The sequence below is a fragment of the Beta vulgaris genome, chromosome 4 (genome assembly GCF_026745355.1).
Source record: "Beta vulgaris subsp. vulgaris cultivar EL10 chromosome 4, EL10.2, whole genome shotgun sequence".
Taxonomy (NCBI): Eukaryota; Viridiplantae; Streptophyta; class Magnoliopsida; order Caryophyllales; family Amaranthaceae; genus Beta; species Beta vulgaris.
Genome location: NC_079205.1, coordinates 24426975 through 24449808, shown reverse-complemented (window position 1 = coordinate 24449808; position 22834 = coordinate 24426975). Strand labels below are relative to the sequence as shown.

Sequence of the window (22834 nt, the reverse complement as noted above, 5' to 3'; positions counted from 1 at the left end):
ACCATGCACGCTGGTCGCCGTCGAGATAAATCACGTTTTGCAGTCGAAGCTCAACGTTCAACTAGTACTGGAGATTGGGGATTTAGGGTTCTTCGAAAACCCTTAAGACCTTGAACAAAAGTACAAAACGGTTACTAAGAAACCTGAACTTTTCACTCTTTCTTAATTGTTTGTATGTTTTAATTAGGCTGAAAAGAAAACCCTTAGTTTGTATCTTTTAAATTGGTTTATATTCTTAAAGTGGGCTTGAAATTGAAATTCAAGTTGGGTTAAAAATTAATGTATAAAATTTGTACTTTAAAATTTTTCGAACATGTTTGCAAATTTTCGAGGCGAAACTTAAGTGCCAAACTCTACTAGGCTCAGACTCGGCTCATTAAGGTCGCGAGCCGATCTCGAACTCGAGCCAAACCCTCTAAAGCCGAGCTCGAACAGTTTGCGAGTCAGTGTAACTCATTAACCTCCCTACTTGTAAATACTATCAAGATTTTAAGTAGAATGGAAAAAAAAAATTGAACTAATTTTCAATTGGTTTTGCGTAGCGTACGCTTGCATCAAATCCGAAAGTTGAACAACCCTAAATTTCTATAAATAAAAAGGGCCAGCCGCCCTGCTCTATACTCCTCATCCATGTAAAAACCCGCTCTTCAACTATAAAATCCCCACCACCTCTATAGTCTATCCCCATTATGTGTCGCTTACCCCTACAAACCCTAATTCCTTCCTTTCCATCGTTACTGCGCAGCGCCAGTTTTCTTCCCCATTTTTTTTCTTTACATTTTGAAGTTCAAGATATTGTCGAATTGACTGAAAATGATGATAATGATTGTCGCCCCAGTCTTACAAAGCATCTCCAATAGATGCTTTTAATGTGGTGATTGACCTTTTTTATCTGATTCCAGATGTTTCTTATTTATTTCAATTCTTCTTTAATATTTGATTTTACATATTATCAAGGAGATATGATGATGAAATTTACCCATTATTGTTTTTCCTGAATCATTGTTGATGAATCACTTTTCAACATGCACTACCATCTGATCTCCCTTGCGTTTTCATCAATTTTTTTTTTTTTTTTTTTTGTATTTTACTTTCGTTATTTATTTTGTGTAATCAATGATGAAACTTTATAAAATAACCTAATTCTCCAGTGATTATTTTTCAATGATATGCGCACAATCTAAAATTCTGAGATTACACAAAATCAAAATAAATTATTTTCATTGCAATCAATGATGAAAAATTCCGAAATTATCCTGAGTAATTTTCAGTGATTAATTCGTTTAATATCACCATCTTTCGGCTGAGATTGCATTTTTTTTATAACTTTGAAATAATTTGCCTGAGGTATCTATTGCCTAATCTTGTGGTTTGGCAAATCGTTTGTAGGGCGGAAATTGCTAACAGATTTTGCGACACAGATTGCTTAATATACTTCATAAGTTTTCTGTTACTTTTTTCTCTGTTTACATATCATTATATTTTTGCCATTTCTCAAATTATTATTTTAGCATTTTTTTTTCTTTTTTATGGAGATTGCTAACCTCGCTTTTTTCTCATGTGATTGGAGTGAAATAGAGAAAGAAAAAACAAGGTATGATTGGATGTTAACGAACACGTATTTATGAAAACGCCACTGAGATTGACAATTTTGGCAATCTCATTGATGTAATGAGCATTTGATTAATAAATATAAATCAAGTGAATTTGATTAATAATCTTTTGGTTTACGGGGCTGAAGTTTGACTCTTTGGCTGTTACAATGCTTTATGAGATGAATGCAGCACCCAATAACAAATACGAAGTTGACCAGTTTGTAATTTAATTCTTCTAATTGTTGGCAATTAGCAGAAAATTTATAGGCTGGAACATTTTATCTCAAATTCTCACCAGTTTTTGATAATTATCTAATACTACATACTCTATTTGAGAGTTCCAGAGGATTTCAAATTCATCATTTCAAAATTCACTATATTGTTTGGAAAAAAAGTGAAATTATAACATAGAATTTGGAGAATTAACTATAGAGAGTGGATGTAGATGGTTAACAATTTTGAGCTTTAGTGGGAATTTTAATGGTGGCTGTTGTTAGAAGGTGGAAAGACTGATGGGAAGATGAAAAGAAAATATAAATGTGGATATTTTCGGAGCACCAACAAAGTTATACGAATTTTAAATACTATATGATTGTAGTGAATTTAAAATTTTAACTTATTTCTAAAATGTGTGGATTTGAGCCAAATTCAAATGCAAATACTTAGGATATCCAAACTACTCATTTAGCTCAATTTCATCATTTGAAATGAAATGTTAGAACCCAAATAGAGCATTAATGAATTTGGTCCTTGTATTAAATTTAGGGGTTGTTTGGTTCAAGGTATAGAATGAAAAGGAAATGAAAACAAATAAAGAAGGGAAATGGTAATGAAAATGATTACATTTATTGGGTGTTTGGTTCAAGCCATGGAATGGAAACGAAATGGCAACCATTACCACCAATTAATGGATTTTGTTACTTGAGGGAGAGGGGAGGTAACAAATTGGGGGTATTATCACCAAGTAATGGTAATAAATTGGTAAGGGGTTGAACCAAATATGAAGAAAGGGAACCAGGATTTAATTTTGTTTCTTGGACCTTAAAATAGTGAACCAAACGAGTTCTTAGTAATGAATGAACTATTACCGAAACGGTAATCATATTACCAAATAATAAGGCTGTTCAGTGAGCTATAGTAAGTAACAAGGCAATTGATACTTGATTTGATGGTGAAGATTAACATGAGTATGGCTTTGTATGTAATCATGTGCTTAATTTTAGAATCACTATGGACTCTTAAGGGTTGTTTGGTTCAATATATGAAATGGAAAGGGAATGTATACAAATAAATGAGGAGAATGATAACAAAAATGGTTACCTTAATTGAGTGTTTGGTTCAAGCCAAGTAATGGAGATGAAGGGTAACCATTACCTTTAAGTAATGGATTTTGTTACTTGAGGAGAAAGGGAAGGTAGCAAATTAGGAGAATCTATTAACATCAAGTAATGGTAAGAGATTGATGTGGGGTTGAACCAAACAATTAGAAAGGGATTTGGTAATTGATTTTGTTTCTTGAAACCCAAAAATAATGATACAAACGACCCCTTAGTGCATGTTTGTTTCAACTCATAAAATAAAACGGGAATTGAATTTAATAGAGATGAGGAATCGTAATTGTAATTGTTATTTTTTTTGAGTGTTTGGTTATACAATGGAACGGAAACACTTATGAATGCCAAAAATTAATGTAATAGTGTGGAGAACGCCTAAAATAAACACTTTCCTTATTTTCAATAGAGTGGAGAATGCCAAAAATATAATACATATGTTGCAAAAATTAATGGAGGCAAAAAAGTAGAAATTTCAACTTTGAGAGGAAATCAAAATTAGGATAATGAAAATCACTATTAATTTTATACTTCCTCCATTTTGTTTTAAATAAATGTTTCCTTTTTCATGCAATGCAACATACTTTTTAAATATTTAATATCTTTAGTTGTGCACACGTAAACATATATAAAAGTTATAATTTAATAGTATGTATTGAGATGAATCTAACAAGATCTCATTTGACTATATTTTTCTTTATATAATGATGTAACTTTGAGTCAAAATTGATCAATGAATAATGTTATTTCACCCCGTGCTTAATTTAAAATAGAACGGAGGAAATATCATAATTGCATCAATCAAAATCAAAATTAGTAATCATGAGATGATGATGTTATGGTTGACATTTGCAAATTAGTAATCATGAGTTGTGTACTTGTGTATGGTAGAAGAGAAGAGCTTGGGCTATTGAATATTATGAGGCTTTAGAGAAAATATGCATCACTCGAAATTAATGTAATCTGCTATTCCAAACAAAGGTAACAAATTAGGAGATTCAATTATCCTTAAATTACAGTAATTGAATTAGAAAAGAATTCGAAGAGAAAGAGCCGATCCCCGAGGGCTAGGTTCAAGGGAGTTTACTTGCTCGACCAAAGGGAGAGGTATTTAATTGCGTTGCTCGACTCCTCATTGTTTCTCAGGAAGAATTTTGACCAGGATCTAGTGACAAGAAAGGAATTAAACATACAAGTTCCTCAGTGATAAGTTGGGTGCTTTAAGCAAGCACTCAACCATGAATCTCACATCGGGTTTTGAGATATGGGCAAAGGAATGCTCCTTAGCTATTTCAACTCAAAAAAGAGCTATGAGAGATGCAGCAAAACAACTTGTTAGTTGGAGAATATTACTGCAAACTGAAGTTTATGTGGGATTAGAATGAAGAATGGGAAGAGATGGAAAGAAATATAGCTTCACTCCTACCAACACATGAAGAACACAATTGCTTATGTGATATTGTTTCTAAGCTAAAAAAAGGGCAACCAAACATGATCTTGGTGTTTATGAGCATGGTTTTGTTTAATAATTAGTTGTTAGCTTAATCTGTCATGTTTCTAGTCATTATCAAGATTATTTGATGACAAGAAAGCACTACATCTTTATAAAACAAGATTGTTCACCACTCCTATGAGTCACTTTATTTATGCAGTATTTCATGCACAACTCTTATGAAGATAGCCCACACAAGAAAGGAGTGTCCTATCAAGCTTGGACCAGTGATATTTCCTCTATTTGTCTAGATCTGTGCATGACTTTTCTAAGGCATATTTTTAAACGCCTTCATAACTCTATCGCCATAGGTTGTGTCACTTGAGAGCTTTGATACATCTTTCTTCGGCAGGTGATTTCGTTGGGTTCTTAATTTTGGATGTATTAGCGGGTTTGATTAGTTGAGTATAGAAGTGTTCTACGGGTCGGACTCGGGTTGACCTTACTTTGTCGGGTCGGACTCGGGCCACATACATAAGATACATGGGTTGGGCTGGATTAGCCTAGCTCGACCAATTGGACAACTTATTATTTTTGCTGTGTTTTAAAATGGAGATATAATGTCAAAATTGAACACATATTCAATCTAATAGTTTCCACAAACTCGACTTTTTTCCTCTTCAATTTTTCCATAAAAAGCATTTGTAAGTTGGTGAAGAATAAGTTACTGATACTTCTCTCGAAGAAAGAAGAAAGAAAAGAAAAGAGTTTGATGTGTCAAACTTGTCTGAAAAGCATTTCATTTTATAAAAAAAGCAAACCTATTTTCTCTCTCCTCACTAGTGGAAAAAACCTTATATGTTACTTAGTAGCATATTCGGTTTTAACAAAACCGTATCGGAAAATCAACATAAAAATGGGATGGAAAGCTGCGAGGACAATATGATGCGGTCCTTTTGTTGACCGCATCATATTTTAGAAACTGATGCGGTTTTCTATTAACCGACACGGTTCATATGACTGCATCAGTTAATCACCTTTTTTTCTCCAAACAAAATCGGATAACAAGGCCCAAAACGCGGGTCTTTAATGGTTTTGAAAGAATTCTGTTTCATTGGTAATATAGATTGTTGAGTGGGCCAAAATGATAAGGCCCTTCCCTCACTTCACTCATCTGAATTCGCCCCTCTCACTTTCTTCCCCTAAATTCATCGAGATATGTCTTTCTCTCTCCTATAATTTCCAATCTTCTTTTACCTAATTCAACCTTCTTTATTTATCTTTTCATTTTCAAAATTTGTTCTCAAAGAATTGAATTTCGATGAGAAATCGCCAGAAAAAAGCGAAAATCTAGGGATATGATTTCGCATTTGGTTTTTTGTTGTTGTTGTTTCGATTGTGGAGGTTTGATTGAAGTTGAAGATTGAAAAAGAAGATTGTGGTGGAGCGAAGTGGTCGGAATTTTCGCAGACACAACACGAAACCCCATCTTTCGGATTTTCGCAGATCCATCTTCTCCATTAATGCCGGTGTTTTCTTCTACACACGGTGTTGGTCACTTTCTCTATTAGTCTCTCATTCTTTCTTGATTTTTGTGTTTTTTTTTGTCATTTGTAATTGCAATTGCTAAATTGTAGAATGGAAAATTAGGGTTATTTGGAATTTTTGGTATTAAGTTCAAATTCTGTTAATTATGAGTTAAAAAGAATGATAATTGAGAATTTGGATATGTTGGGTTGTTGAATTTGAGCATATTCATTTCATTTTTGTTGGGTTGTATGAAGATTGCTGTAATTTTACTAATATTAATTGATTTTTAAATTAAGGGTCTTTTTTCTTGCTTTGTTGCAATTTGTATTGTTAATGATGTGTTTCGGATGGTTTCAATTATGTATATAGGCATTAGTATATTTACATTGACGAATCATGAGAGCTCTTGTGTACTTTCCTTTTGGTTGATAACTTTCTAGTTAAGCACTTCCTAAGTAAAACAAATTTGAGCTACATATGCTAGCTCTAGTTCATTGTATGGATTATTCTTGTAGATTTCATCATCTGAACTCCTCTTGTTCTTGTTAGCCAATTTATGCACTATTCTTTGGGGGTATTGATCTTGGCTCTACTTGAATTGATCTATAGTGATTATGAAATTCAAAGTCAGTTAGTAAACAGAGCAACCTGCTGATGAAAACATATCTTGCAGCATGATTCACAAAGTCATGAGGAGTCTACAAGAAGCAAGGAAAAAGAAAGGGAAAAAGACAGAGACAAAGAAGGGAAGAAGGACAGAGACATAGATAAAGACTGAGAAAAGAGTAGGGACAGAGATAGAGACAAAGAAAGGAGTAGGGACAGGGATATGGATAGGGATAGAGAGTATGATCGCCATATAGCGCCCGACATAGAGAAAGGAGTGAGAGAAGGCAGCGAAGCAGAGGCGTGGAAGATGATGATTATTACCATAGTAGCCGAGATTATGACAGGTTTGTGAACTTATTTACCTCGAGTTTTTGTTTGTGAATTTGGACATTAATTTTTGTTGGTTTCTTTGAAAAAGTATAAGATTCTTCCCTTGTTTTCCAGATGAGTTTAAGATGTGTTTTTCTAATTTAGACAACGGGATTATGAAAAAAAACAGAGAGGACAGGCACAGACGTAGTTCTCGATCTCATTCTAGGGTTATATCTTATCTTAAATCAGGTTCACGCTCTTGTTCAAGGTCAAGATCGCGATCACGTTCTCGTTCTAAGAGGTAAAATTTCTAATCTCTGACCTAATCTTTTCATGTTCCTATCTAAAATCGTTATAAATGTTGATGGTAAGATGTGCTAATATCATATTGCATAGATTTTCTGTGGTTTATATAGGTAGCTCGAGCAGTATCATATGTTATGGATGCTATTTTATACCTGTTCTTGTGTAATCTGTCCTAATTCATTGGGCTTTCGCAGCATTTTGGTCTAAGTTTGAGTATTATCTTCTCGATTTCATATGATTGTCATTTCTGAAATCTTGTTGATTTATTGTTCAGGTTATCAACGACAAGTTTGGCATTGTTAAGGGTCTTATTGTCAGACTTGAGAAGGGTGCTAGCTATAATGACAATAATGACAATAAGGCTGCCATTATTGCCATCTTATCTCATTTGTTGTGCAATATGATGCCTAGTGGCCTACTATGTATGCTGATGGTTATTTTGGATCGTCTGAATTTATGAATTTAATTTTTCATCTTTTTTTTGTGGTTATTAGGCGGAATCAGAAGCAAACTTTATATTGGCAACTATGGCATTTAAACAAGGAGTAACTTATTGTTAATATTGAAGTTATACAATTCCATCTCACATAGTATGGCTATGTTGCACATTTATATGCACTAGTTTATTCTATTTGCCCAATATAAAGATGTGCAACATCATACAGGGTAATTAGTTGACACTCCGATCATCTTACAATTCTGAACTCTATATGCGCGACAGTGGTAGCAGTATCTGGCCAAATGCGTTTTGCTGGCTTGTTTATGTTTCAATTGAAATCTTATTGTACTAGTTGCTTGCCTCTATTACAAGGTGTGCAATCTCAAGTACAACAACGAGGTATTGTCCAAGATAGCACATCTACAAGATGGCTTTGATCAGTAGCAGCCACATCTCCTCATGGATCCTCATGACTTTGTGAATCATGCTGCAAGATATGTTTTCATCAGCAGGTTTCGAACATAACGTTTAAAAAGAAAATCATAATGAAGCCATTGCCCATAGAGATTTTCCAAGTGTATATGTCTTTGAGATCTCTTCAATAACTGTTTTGTCACACTTCTTTTTTTTTTTTTTGTAATTGAACATTATTCTAAAGTGTCGAAGTTGAACTATTGAAGAGAGCTCAAGATCTAAAGAAACTAGACTGTATGCAAAGATCAACAAGGAAGTTATTGGAATACTTATGTATATAGTTATAGTTGAGTATGATACTAAAATATAGTGAATATTCTTATGTATCTAATTAATTATGTTTACGCTTCAATTGAGCATAATATGTTTAATAAAATGACTATTGATATTTATTATTGATTTTGTATTGATTAATAATGAAAAAATGGATTTTTTTTTTGGTTTTTGAAGTGGTCAATCGTTGTGGGTTTTAACCTAAAACCGTAGCAGTAAATGAGTAACTGCTGCGATTTAGGACCGGATCAGTAAATAAATGTGATCTGCTGAGAGCCCACGTGACGCAGACCAAAATCGAATCAGTAAGTCCGATTTTGACCGCATCAGATGGGATTTTTTCCACTAGTGCCTCCACATTCTTGTTATATGGAGCTTCAATTTAATCCCCTATTATAATGAATTTCCACCACCTCTGTTACTTCATAGTACAAATGTATAAATTTGCATTTATTTGCTTCTGTATTTCATTGAACTCCAAAAAATACAAGAGATACCGTAGCAGAAAGGAGTTATGTTTGATAATTCAAGGCGGAATTGCTTAGCCTAATATATTTAGTAATCTAAAATTCATTCCTAGAATTCAATCACCTGATTCTTTTTTTGCTTTGCTATACATAGCCAAGGCATGCCTGTACTCGAAATCTAAGATACAAGAAAGCTGAAAGCCTCCCCCAGTTCATCCCTCTTTAAGCCCATTTTCAACCCGCCACACTTTATTTTCCACACAACCTGTTTTTAGCCCAACCTTTCAAAGCCCTCCTACAAACTGGTCGGGATAAGGGAGAAAATGGGCCCCCGACCCATTGAAAACCTCTAGCTGAGTATTAGCAAGTTTGACAAAATGATTATATTAGCTATTTGTATAAATATTTTTGGTATATAGCTTATAATCGATTTTATTATAGTCTAATTGTCATTCTACCCCAATGTTTTCCATAGACAAAATAAAAGCTTATTTCATTAGCTTTAGAAATTGGATCCAAAAAACTTGTACCAATCACATCTATTTTAGAGGATTTGACTAGTCAAACCTCTAAAAGGGATCACAACCTTTTATTTATGCACAATCTTATATTTACTAATATCCGAATTTTCAAACTTAACTCTAGTTAATGCCAAGTAGTTTAAACTCTTCATAATAGTTCAGTCTAATCGTATTGTTAAACTATTGTTTCTCTTTGTTTATTTTGTAATGTATATATATTGATATGTTTTCTTAGGAGTAAATGAGCATCCTTGATATTTTAGGTTGTTAGCTCATTGGTAGAAGCTCCATATTTGGTATAATGTAGCTCATTTATAAGGGGAAAATTTTGGAATGAAAGATAAATGACATGTAATAGACATACTTGACATATCACAAATGACATGATACCATGTCAGAGCTTAAAAGGGTAACACGTGGCGAGCTACAATGATTGTCTGATCACCCTTATCTAAGAAACAAGGATTCAAACTACTTGCTATTAACTAGAGTTAAGTTTGAAAATTCGGATATGGTAAATATACCTCTAAAGGTGAGTATTATCTTGATTTTTTTTCTTGTGGATAGTATACTTCGACTAAATCATTGAAGTCAGGAATCCATTTTTTTTGTTGGAGTAGAAAAGAAGTCTTTTATAATTCTAACCCTCAATTACAATTACAATGATCTCTCACTGCCTCTCTAAATTCCTCCATATCAACTTTGCACCCAAAACTCATCCAATTAAACACATTATTTCAGATTTTCAGCATCAAGTCATCTTCTCCGAATTTGAGAAGTAGATCCGAAGAGTAAAAGAAAATGATTAGGGCCAAATAAATCTTTTTTGAGGACACAAAAAATTCGATCTTCTAGAAAACTTGAAGTTTTGTTTTAAGAGTATATTTTTTTTTTTGATAATTTGTTTAAGAGTAATTTTAATATCTAAAACTTGTAGCTTACGTTTATTGATTAATAATTCAGAAATTATTTATTTGACTTCTTTGGTAAGCTATTTTTTTCAGATTTTGAGGACTGGATGACAGTATAATTTAATATGTTGTTTGTTATGAACCATGGGATGAGTTCTATGCTATAATGGATATATGTGGGAACTAATATGTTTCTATGTTTAAGTTTAATTAATTTTGTTTTTGATATTATAGAGAATTTCATGATGATTTTTCTTTTTTTTTAGTATGATTCGCTTACATGAAATTTCTAAAAAAATGCAAAATAAAATAAAAATTCAAGAACAATAAAAATCAATCATATTTCAAAAAAATATAAGTAATACAATCAAAGAAATATGAGAACATTTTCGTTTAGGTTTTTGGCAGAAAAAACAATAATATCGTCAAAATATTAGTCATTTTCACTTTTGGCTTTTATGGAATATTATATGTATGGTGGATAAAGATGATATTCCATTGTTAGAGGAGAGAGAAATTACAAAAATAGGTGAGAGGAATGGAAAATTATATTTTTATGGCTTTTATTTTATTTTGCATTTTCTAAAAATTGCATTTAATCTAAAAGTAATGTCAAGGGAAAAGTAACATAACTTACTTTTGAGGTCCTTAATCCTACCTTTTGAAACTTCAAGTCCTTAATCCTAAATTTTGGCAAAGTTCAGATCCTTACTTTTAGCTTAACTTAGATAAGAAATATCAAACAATTTAGGCATCCCCCAACCTAGCAGCTAGTTTACGTGAAAAGGAAGAACAATTTCCTTCACTATTTTTGGCAATGGCCTTACATATTTTATTAGAGAATAGAGTGAAACCTTTTTTAATTAAACTAGTCTTTATTTTGAGATTAAGCAATCTCAGCTTGAGATTGAGAGAGAAAGAAAGAAAAGAATAGGAGAGAGAAAATTGTATTATAATAGAAATTGTTCAATTGACTATTACAGAGGAAAGTAAAAGCTATTTATAGTTGTGGTTGTTACAGCTAATAACAGAAAGTAAACCACTTATTTCTTTTTATTTAAGCATTAATATTCATATTCCCTCTTCAAGCTGGACTTGTTGAGCAATTAACAAGGCTAAGATTGGAAGCTAAATGAAGATGTTGAGGTCCTGGCAGAGGTTTTGTAAGGAGATCAACAAGCTGAGAAGAGCTTTGAACATGTGCAGTTTGAAGAAAACCAACTTCCACCTGTTATGTAACATAATGGCAGTCTCTCTTTAAGTGTTTTGTCCTTTCATGGAATACCGGGTTCTGTGCAATATGTTCAGCAGCTTGGTTATCACTAAACATATAAATAGGAAGAGTAACATGAATTTTCAAATCTTGCAAAAGACCTTCAACCCAAAAAATTTCAGAAGTTGTACTAGACATACTTCTGTATTCTGCTTCTGCAGAAGACTTCCTAATTAACTGTTCTTTGTTTTTTAGTTTTCCATGAAACTAAATTATTTCCTAAGAAAATGCAATAGGCACTAAGAGACCTATTGCTAAACAAGCTGGAGCTCTAGTCTGCATCACTATATGCAGTGAGAGAGAGATCACAAGAAGCTGAATAAAACAATCCCTTGTTGAGTGTATGTTTGAGATACCTAACAACAAACATAGCAACCTAATGATGTGGCTTCTTAGCTTGGACAGCTCAAAAACTGACTAAGGTGTTGAGTAACATAGGAAAGGTCTGATCTAGTTATATCTAGATACAACAACCTTCCTATAAGTCTTCTATATATTTCAGGATCATCTAAAATTTCACCCAGTTCAGTAGACAAACCTAATCCTTTAGGCAAGGGAGAAGATACTGGCTTAGAAGATTCCAACTTCAAATCTTGGTTTATATCTGTAATATACTTCATCTGGCTCAACAAAGTACCTGAAGCATTTCTGATTACTTCTATTCCCAAGAAATATTTCATCTCACCCAGATCTTTAATAGTGAAAGCTTTATCCAAAGCTATTTTAATCTGATCAATTTGAGACTGATTTGTTCCAGTAAGAACCATGTCATCCACATATACTAAGATAATAATGAATTCACCATCAAGAGTTCTTGTGAATAAAGAATAATCTTGCTTAGACTGAACAAAACCAAGACTAAGAAAAAATTTACTCAATTCCTTATTCCATTGTCTTGAAGCTTGCTTTAGGCCATATAAGGATCTTTTAAGTCTACAAACATCTCCAACTGCAACCTTTTTATAACCCAGAGGAGGTTTTATGAATACCTCTTCATCTAAATAACCATGCAAGAAAGCATTATTTATGTCAAGCTGACATAGAGCCCAATGCTTTGTTGTGGCAAGAGATATAACAATTCTGACAGTTGCTATCTTAGCAACAGGGGAGAAAGTATGAGTAAAATCCTTCCCTCCTACTTGATGGTAACCAGTGGCAACTAAACATGCCTTATATCTTTCAACTGTACCATCTGGGTTATATTTAACTTTAAACACCCATTTAGACCCGGTTGCTTTCTTTCCAGGAATTAATTTTTGCAATTCCTAAGAGTTATTTGCTTCAAGAGCATCCAATTCTTTTTGCATAGCTAATTGCCATTCAGGAAAAACACTTGCTTGATAATAATTAGAAGGTTCCACCTTGGTAGATTGTGTGTTGGCAGAAAAGATAGAGAAGTAGATGTGGCGGGAAAAGTAGGACAAACAAAATCATGTAATTTGGTAGGAGGCTTGATAACTCTTGTAGATTGTCTAATGACAGGATGTGAAGAAACAACATGAAATCGAGAGTGTTGAGCAGATTGCTGAGGGTCATGATTAGTATGGATAGAGTGATTCTGAGAACTACTTTGAGTACGTAGCTGAATTATGCTCTTATAAAGAATGATCTGAATGGTGTAAAGAATGATCTGAAGAGTATGGTTGAGTAGAAGACAATGGAGGAGAATCATTTAACATCATGTTATTTGTACCAATAACAGAATCATCATTAGGAGGATGAAAATCAGAGACATTTATAGGAGTGTGATCATGAAATGTTATTAGAGGAGAATCTGTGAAAGAATTAGAGTGAGAAATAGCTGAAGTTTTAAAAGGGAAGACTTCTTCCTTGAAAAGAACATCTCTTGTACCAAAACATTTATGAGTGTTTAAATCATAAACCTTATACCCTTTATGACCAAAGGAATATCCAAGGAAAACACACCTAGCAACTTTAGGATGTCTTTAGTTTTGGTGTGTGCATAGCACAAACAACCAAACACTTTCAACATTGAATTGAATAATCAGGTGGCTTTTGATAAAGTATTTCAACTAGAGTCTTCCAATTCAAAACAGAATAAGGAAGATGATGAGAAAAGTGGCTGTTAAAACACAATCACCTCAGAATTTTGTTGGCATAGAGGCATGGAACTTTAAAGCTCTAGCTACTTCTAATAGGTGTTTGTGTTTGCATTCTACACGCCCATTTTGATGAGGGACACCATATGTACTTTTTGATGTAAGACTCCCTTAGTCAAGAAGAAGGAAGTAATACATTTGTCCTGAATAATTTCAGTACCATTGTCAGATCTAATATATTTGATTTGTGTGTTGAATTGAGTGTTGATCATAGTAAAGAAAGATTCAATAGTTTTAAAAACTTGCATTTTATTTTGAAGCATGTAGGTCCAGGTATACCTACTATGATCATCTAATATGGTAAGGAAATAGGAAGGTCCTAGAAGAGTTCTAGTCTTGTATGGACCCCAAAGGTCAATATGAACAAGGTCAAAGTAGTTCTCAGCTCTATTTAGACTTCTAGGAAAGGGAGACTTGTGATGTTTTTCAAAAAACACAAATTTCACAAAAAAAAATTATTTAAATGAGAGCATTGACAAATAGGAATGTGTTTCATGGTTGAAATGGATATACATGGCCTAACCTTTCTTGTAAAATGTGAAGCTTAATTGAATTTTTGTGAGGTGAAAAACTGTGAATGGAATGATTAGAATTATTAGAGTGAGTTGGAACATGATGGACAGATTCTACTGAGTTTGTTAATACAACTGAAGTAGTAAGAAGATATAATCCATTGATCTTTTTACCTATCAACATTCAACAATTTACATTGAAATAATTAAATAACCTACTAATGTAAGTATATAATAATATAAAGTATCTCTTTTTTAAAAAATATAAGATATAAAACATAAAGTGAAGAGCAGTTTGTGATGGGACAGAAAGAGGGATATCAATATCACCTAGCAATAGACAATCTACTCACTCTCTTCACTAAAGTCCACCACGATCTCTAACTACTTCACTTCAAAATCGACAAAGAATTCCAGCAAATTTACCCAGATAAATAAAATTTAAGAAAAAAATTAAAAACCTAAAATAAAACTTAGTGTTACTGTGACTGACCGACTGTCGAGTCATGAGTATCGACACTCTATTGAACTAGCTGGCACCAAAATCTGAAATTCTGGTGACGGCGACTAATGGTCCATTGTCGGTGATTTGCCGACTGCGCCTCTGATTGTTCGACAACGGCTAGGTGTGTGAGTGTCTCACTTTGAGAATTGAGAGAGAGAGGGGAGCATGATAGGGGCATGAGGGAGGAGAGTTTGAGAGTCAAAAACCTCTTTTTCCCACCGCGTGATTTTTGTTTTTTTTTTAAAAAAAAAAACTGTTTTTTTTTTCAATATGGGATACAGCTGTACCCCATGTACTCCATCCGCCACTGCCGGAGTATCCAAAGATCTTCTGGCAGCAAACTCAAAAGGTGAAATAAGCTAGCAGTAGAGTCCAGGAAGCCGATCATCTCCCTGACTATTAAGTTCTATATTTTGTGCATTTTGTAGACTAACATTGTAATAAGAACCAAACTCCAATCCTTTCAACAACCAAATACACAACAGCAAGAAAACAATATACTGAAAACAAAAAGGAAATCAGACCCTATTGCGGCAGCTCAGTGTGTTGCAGGTTTGACAGTTAAAGTTAGAGCAACATCATGAAACAAGATTCTCAACCAAATGCAAGAACAGGAACTTAATCCACGCTTAAATACAGTACTGTGTTTCTAAACAAAAGAATGGTGAAAAAGAATGTGATATGGCTCAAGTAATCAAGTTACATACACTGTGCAAGCAAAACTAAACTGTGTCCTAGTGAAGCAAAAACAACGAGAAGAAGCAAGTGAACTTTTTTTACTATAGATGTCCACCTTTCAAATGATAAACCAGGACAATTGAACTACTTATAATACAACAGACACTCAATCATACTGCACATAAAGAAATCTTAGCCTCCCACCTTCAAGTACTCCCCACGCAACGCCTATGTGAAACCTGCACCCCAAAAAGAGAAAAGAGAGAGAAGAACTCCATGAGAACTCAAGTGAAATCACAGTACCTCGTAATTAATCAAAAAACATGCCCTCTCTTTCCATCAAATTTCGTCAAGATGACATCAATAAAATAGTTTCTTCCTACGTTTCACTACACAAATGCATATATTATAAATTTCCTCGATTCCACTATAATAGTGATAAAGCTCGATTCTAGAAACACAAAGGACTCTTTAGATCAATCTAATACTTACAATTACAACACTTGGTTGGTACAGTTATATAATTCTAACTGCCCTGAAGTAAATGATTAATTTGATGCAATTAAGATAATTATACGTTCTCTTTTTCTTTTTAATAGCTCCAATATGACTTTTGTACTATTCATGTGATATTTACTAAATGTAGAATACTCCCTCCGTCCCAAAATATAATTCCCATTTCCATTTTGGGTGTCCCAAAATATAGTTCTCATTTCCATATTTAGTTCCACATTTTTCCATAATTTGTCTAGGAAAACCGTGTCCCATCATTTATTTGTTTCTTGAATTTTGTTTTTTCCTTTGTTTATTCAACCAAAATGTTACAATTAATGCTTTTTTACCAATTATTCTCCATTCTCTCTCCTAAAATCATCTTTTCCCATACAACATTTATTTAAATAAACAAAAAATCTTTACTATCTCTCTTAGATTCTACTTGCATAAATTACCGTGAAAAAAAGGAAATGGGAACTATATTTTGGGACGGAGGGAGTAATATTTAAAATAAATTGCATGAAAGATATTGTTAGATTTATCTCAATATATTTTTTCATAATATCAACTTTATATAAAAACACTACTAGAGTGTTAGAAATATTAATGGTGAAAATTGGCATTGGCGAACATGAAAGTCAAATTGTAGAGATTAAAAAAACAGAGGAAGTATAAAATAAAGAGAAACAATCGTAATGACCAAACCACAACTTCAAAAACAAGCACAATAATTACAAGTAAAAGTTTCCTTGATACAAAATTGATTGAGAATATATCTTTCAATAGAGACGAGAGTTTTCTCCAATTTTTTTCATACTTTTTTTTTTGTATTCATACTTTGTAAGTATTTAACTTGTAGTGAATTTAAATTATTATTATTGTATATAAACACAAACACACAAATATAAATAATACACCCACAGACAATAATACACAAAAACATAAATACACACACACACACAAATATAAATAATACACACATACATATAAACAGAACAAAACAGTATAAATAGAACAAAACAGTATAAACAGAACAAAACAGAATAACCCATAAAAAAGGAGTGAAACCCCTACCTCAAGTCAGAAAACTCTTAAGCTTTCTTGCTTGTTAAAATCTGGAATATCCGCAAACCCCTACTGAAGGCTTCATTGAATAAGATTCTTGTCTGCATCGACTGGAAACCAGGCATCCAAGAGAGAAAAGCAACAGGAGTCATGACAATCACACCAAATATGATGTCATAGAGACGAGCCATGGCCATAACAACCTTCCAAAGAACAGTCTTCTGCAGGAATCCTCGAAGAACGAGGGCAATAGAAATCAGACCCCAACCACTTGGAAGAAAGGCTAAGAGACTTGTAAACAAGTCAACAAATTCCATATCAGTGAACCTCGTCAACAGCACTATCAAAAGTATTATCAAGACAATAACCAGGAATTGAATCAGACGGTAGTAGATGTGATCTTTTGCAGAATATTTATCTCGAGCATATGAAACAAGGACAAAAATTGCAATAGCAACCAAAATGTAGACCCATGACAGCAAGTAAACAAGAATACTCCTACTTCCAGCAGCAATTCCCAGCTGATATACAATCCCAAACTGGAAAAAGAAGAAACGAAGATCCAGTATCACCTCCAGAAGCTTCCCCCATAAACCAGTTGTCCTCAGATGATCCTGTTCCTCTATCCACCAAGCCTCCCAGCTCTGCTCAGACTTCACAAACACCCCACCACTATACCAGATCCAGTCCATGAAATCACCAAAGTCATCCACGGTTTTTAACCAGTCGAAACCTGAGGGATTGAACACAAACGGAGCTAGTATCCATGATAGCACCAGGAACCAACTTGATATGGTCAGAGCTATGTACACAAAAGTGCCTTTTGCTGCAGGGCTGAATCCAGCATACACTGTCAGTATCAGGCCCAGCTCAATTGCTTTCACAAAATGGCTGCGAGAATATAGTCGGTAGTTTTCTGTAAAACTCTTGTGCTGCACAACAAAGCCACGACCAGTAGCGCGATATTTAGCACCTCCATGTAGAATTGTCCGCCCGAAGTAGTGGGTACGAGTACCCATTGAGAATGTGAAGAATATAGAAGAAAGCTGTAGCTGCATGGTAATGAAATCCCATATGGAGTTGAGAAATCCGAGTTCTAGAGAATTTTCAACAATCATCGGGAGAGCGGTGAACAAACCCATCTGGATGATGAACTGCTGATTCAATATTGTAGCAAGTGCTGCATTACTGTTGCTAGCATCTGCCTCAACAGAAGCCTCAATCCCACTTAGCGCCAAGTATAAGCGGCCATACAAAAATGCATACACAGTCAAAACTACCATCATTGTGTTAAAATAGAAACCAACTGTAGTGTAGAAGAAAGACAGCATCCTGAAGAAGTCCAATCGATGACCTAGGCGATAAACATCTCTGCTGAGAACCTGCTCACCATTTCCACTGGCCACTTTAGCCTCAAACATTGATATCTGGTTCAGGCCAACATCCCTTCCCTTGCCCACCTGAATGTATTCATGGTGTGTGACATTGCCACCCCGTAGTGTGCAATTGAAGCCAGCAAAGATATCCTCACTGATGTTAATGACTCTGGATGCTTTACTAACTCCTCCACGGGTCAAGAACCAAAACCTATCAAATACGTCAGGATGACCATAATGCATACGGACTTTCAAAGGATTGGCAAGAACACGTTGCCCCAAGGTAACAAAGCTCATTTCCTGGGCTGACATGAACCGAGCAATGGAAGAAACACCACTAGTGAATATGTGCTCACGGACCCCCAAGATAGTAGGTTTTCGTACACCATGCATATGCCTAAATTCCTCTAAGAGGTTCCGCATCTTAAGAGTCTCCTCAAAATAATTATCTTGGTTCATATCAATCGTCTGAATGGCATCCCCACGAGTAAAAATTATGGAACTGTTCTGATTTTCTGGCTTGCCTTCTCCAAGCTTGATGGGTCCAGGTAATTTCACTCGATAGATCTCCACTTCCTGCTGCAACAGCTGATCATACTTTACGAGGACAGAGTAATACTCTTTTTCCTCCCTTCCTGTGAAAACTTCATCAATATAAGCAACTCGAAGGGCTTCATTGTTTTTCAACAACTGCAGTATTTCCTCAGCCTGGGGCTTCTTTTCCGTCTTCTGCAAACCGTATATCTGGCATGCAATGACGTAGGTATATTTCATTAACACAGTCCCATACTCGTGACCTTTGTACAATTGACTGATGGAGCTACTGGCTCGACTCAGACTCCTATCACTTCTTGAAGATGGCAGCCTTTCAGATCCATAAGCATCCAAACCACTGCTCTGTCTCACAGTAGCAAGCTCATGCGCTCCCTCCCTAATGTCCATCTCAGATGCTGAATCAAGGAAAGCCAACATCTTAAGGGCACGATAATTATACATCATCCCCCTAACAGTGCGAGCAAGTGTCTGACCTCTGTAGGATGCCCAAAGTCTAAGGTCTCTGAGCTTAGAGTCCCACACTTCTTTATCATTTGACATACCTTCCCTACGCATACGCTCCATGAAATTCTCCCACTCATCATTACATATAGTCTGCAAGTAAAATAGCGTAGAAACCCCATCTTCATTCTCCTTTTGAAGTTGTTCCTTACTGTACATAACCTCTTCATTATAGTAAGGCGTCAGAACACTAAAGGCCATCATTTTCTCCACCTGTGGGGCATGAGGCATATTCATGAAGAGAGAATTGCTGAAGAAGGCAATCCTGCGCCTTGCCTCAAGATTCCTCGGGACATTGTGCATGGAGTCCTTGGAAGTGAGAATAATATGCAAACGTCTGAGATGCCTGTAGAAGGACTCATTATCTTCACTGGGTAACTTAATGGCATTTTCAAATAGTAGGCTCTTTCCAGATGCAGATCGTGGAGCCAAACCGTCCTCCCTCAGGCGGTCCATACTTCTCTTCTCTATATAAAAGTCTCGTATAACAGTCTCATAGAGGGCCTGCAATGCATTCACCACCTTGCCGTGATCAACCTTATTAGGCCGAATCAGCAATTCCACAAGAACACTCAATTTGTCATGAATCTTTCTAATAACAGACAAATCATATGTCTTTGTGAACTTTTCAATGTCAATAGCATGGTCAATTTCCTGAAACATGACCATGAGGATAGAATGTTCTTCAGTACCTTGTTTATTAATTGCAAGAAGCAGATGTTTTACACAGTCATACGCTTCTATCACAGCACAGCGACGGTATTCATTCTTGCATATCTTATACCAAAGCCACTTATCTGGCGCATCAACAAGCTCTTTTGCCTGACCAAGTGCCAGAAGTAGCTCATTGCAAAGAAGTATGCACGGCCAACGGATGACCCTAACATTCCAAGTATTCTGAGGCAGCTCCAGCAGCTCAACTTCTTTGTCACTAATGATGTCCTCCTCCCTGAATATACTAATCACCTCATTCCATACCCAAGCAAACTTATTTGCCTCCACTTGGCTCGACTCAAGTTTTTTGTAAAGGCGGCCAAACCCATACCTTAGCTTCAACCGATGGATTGCATCTTTAAACTTACTTTTGATCCCACTCGAATTTAACAGCTGCTCCTCAGGCATGAGATTAAATTGAATCGCGCTAGCAAAGAACTGAAATCTTAACCTTAACTGCTGCATGTTTCGGATCTCACCCAGGTGAGAAAGCAGCCCCACTGCTGCACCAACAAAGGACGAGTAGATAGAGTACCATATCTGCAAGTCCATCAGGTAAATCAAAACTACAGGAAGCCACAAAAGCCCAACTGCAAACCGGTTGCTGCCGCTGAAGAACTCATACCACTCATATCGAACTTGCCTAAGATTTATTAAGATACTTGTTGGTCTAATCATAGGCCTGATCTGCAGGAAGTAACTAAACACAAACTTGGTAGCAAGCACTAAAATCCAGAACAGAGAGTACTTGATATTATCTGCAAGACCCTCTCTCAGTCCACGTCCCACGAAAATCCTCGTCTGAAACCACCAAGTAAACATATAAAATATCTTCCAGTTTGTCTCCTCAACGAAATTCCGAACCCAGGGGATGATAAACAGAACCACTGCCAAAACCTCAGGAAGTATAAAAACCGCAACAGCTAGCAGAAAACTGACTACCTGCCTATCCGCCGCACCAGACCACCCTCCATTACGATTCCTCAGCGTCCATATCCTAGCATAAAAAGTCCCAAACACAATAGCCCACACTGCAGCAGTAACACACTTCAAAATCATCCTAACTCCAACCATCAAAGTCTCCCTGGAAACCAAACTATACTGCAACCCAATATCAAGAAGCGACTGCAAAAACCTCATCACACTCCACGTCAAAAAAACTGTCAAACACTTGACCTGCACATCCCTATGCCTCAACGAACTCCACGGGTACCCTCTCCTATTAATCTCCTGCTCCCAAGCAACTATAATCGCCACTTGCAAGAATAACACCAACATAACCCACAACTTATCGAAACTCCGATATAAATTCCAAAAGGAGCGTTGCTCTACGAAGCCGGTCTTACCCACATGCCTCTTCCTCCCTTGGACGACAAAAAAAGTACCCCCCACATCAATAGGCCACTTCAACTTATCAAAACACCTCCTACTCCAAAAATACTCATTAATATCATCATAATTTCTCCATTTACTATGAGGGTTAGTCCCATTAGCACTATTCCCGACTTCTTTACTGATAGTATCATAAATGGGTTTAACAATTCTATTCAAAAAAGCATTCTCCCCAGTAATAAGAGGTATATAAGGGCGGCCAGTATTTTCATCAATATAATCCTCCAAAATCTTATTCAATTCCAAGGCCATATGATGAAAAATGTAAGACAAACACTCGGGAACAAACCTCAAGTTAGCAGACTCACCCCAAATAAGCAAATACAAGGCGACATAAAGCAGCTCTCGTCGTAGATCATCGTCTCGTCGTCGGTTGTCGAGAATCCATACGTTAGACCTGCGACCGAGGTAGCCACACCAGAGGGTGTAGTTTTTGAGGAGTTTACGACGAAAGCGACGGAGAACAGAGTGGTCGAGGGAGTCGATGTTGTCGGGAGGGGGTTGAAGACGCATCTGAGCATTGGCTAAGTGGAGTACGAGGTGTTCGCGTTGGTTGCGTATGTTGTCGGATTGGAAACCAAAGAAGAGGCCCAGCCAATCCATCAGGTCGTAGTGTGGATCCCATTGAAGGTAAGGGGGTTTGCGAAGGTCACCAGTTGTTCGAAGAGCTGCTTGGGCTGCTCGGACTTCTGGGTACCGGAGAGATGGGTGGTCTGCTAAGAGGTCGTGGATTGGGATTATGTTGTAGGTGGGCGAACGCTGTGACGACATCGCATTGTTGCCTTGTTGCCTTGTTGGAGTTAAGAGAGAAATGGTGTTGAATGGAGATGAGAAAACAAATGAGGGTTTTCAGATGTAGATCCAGTTGCCAGTTGGTCGTCTCGCCAGTGTTCAATGGTCAAATATGGATTTTAAATCCGAATGGATGACTTTAATACTTTAATGCCAATGGAACGTCAATCTTCTTACAAAATTCTGAACAATCCTAATGGACTGGATCCATATAGCATATTCAAATGTATTCTAAGAAAAGTACACTTATGTTAATTATATAAATACGTATCATAATTAATAACAAATTTATTTAGCAATATGATAGAAAAAAGAAAAACTGAAATTACAAACTACTATCCGCCTTCCTTACTTGAGAAGTAAAGAAGTGGGCTTTTCTAATTTTTCCATATTAACATCTAGAATTCTATACTTTGAAATATCTATAATGATAATACGAGTACAGGGCAATGTGCTCGTGCTTTTCCGAATTCCTTCAACCACTTGTTTACCGTCAGTTCAAATATCCAAATTTTTGATTTGGAGTTGTAAACTCTCTATGGTGCTGAAGAGAAAAGTATAGGCTTCTGCTTGGTTGACCAAAATTGCATCTATTACTTTGCATCCTTTTGCTTCTTTTTTTAATAATATCGGCAGATCCTACCCCTCGGCGTGTT

General features: G+C 35.6%; 1 protein-coding gene, 1 long non-coding RNA gene and 4 other non-coding genes across 6 annotated transcripts; 4 read left to right on the top strand and 2 right to left on the bottom strand.

Annotated features, from left to right (window-relative positions):
• Positions 1 to 531: 531 nt before the first annotated feature.
• On the top strand, positions 532 to 7843 carry LOC104884757 (hypothetical protein). Its single transcript, XR_002039032.3, has 3 exons — positions 532 to 6841; positions 7059 to 7110; positions 7390 to 7843. It is a non-coding gene; the product is annotated as a hypothetical protein (long non-coding RNA).
• LOC125497226 (small nucleolar RNA U31b) lies at positions 810 to 899 on the top strand. The gene has a single exon (XR_007273858.1). It is a non-coding gene; the product is annotated as a small nucleolar RNA U31b (small nucleolar RNA).
• LOC125497207 (small nucleolar RNA Z195/SNORD33/SNORD32 family) lies at positions 956 to 1047 on the top strand. The gene has a single exon (XR_007273841.1). It is a non-coding gene; the product is annotated as a small nucleolar RNA Z195/SNORD33/SNORD32 family (small nucleolar RNA).
• Positions 1225 to 1314, top strand: LOC125497208 (small nucleolar RNA Z196/R39/R59 family). Its single transcript, XR_007273842.1, has one exon. It is a non-coding gene; the product is annotated as a small nucleolar RNA Z196/R39/R59 family (small nucleolar RNA).
• Positions 7844 to 15213: 7370 nt separating the features above from the next.
• On the bottom strand, positions 15214 to 22312 carry LOC104884756 (callose synthase 12). Its single transcript, XM_010669443.4, has 2 exons — positions 16858 to 22312; positions 15214 to 15527 (listed from the first exon to the last, which is right to left on the bottom strand). The coding sequence occupies exon 1, from the start codon at positions 22155 to 22157 to the stop codon at positions 16875 to 16877; it is 5283 nt and encodes a 1760-aa protein (XP_010667745.1). The 5' UTR covers positions 22158 to 22312; the 3' UTR covers positions 15214 to 15527; positions 16858 to 16874.
• LOC125497210 (small nucleolar RNA J33) lies at positions 19154 to 19234 on the bottom strand. The gene has a single exon (XR_007273844.1). It is a non-coding gene; the product is annotated as a small nucleolar RNA J33 (small nucleolar RNA).
• Positions 22313 to 22834: the final 522 nt, after the last annotated feature.

Bases quoted from the DNA above. Each gene is read 5' to 3' on its own strand.
- LOC104884756 (XM_010669443.4), bottom strand. From the start codon at position 22,157: ATGTCGTCACAGCGTTCGCCCACCTACAACATAATCCCAATCCACGAC.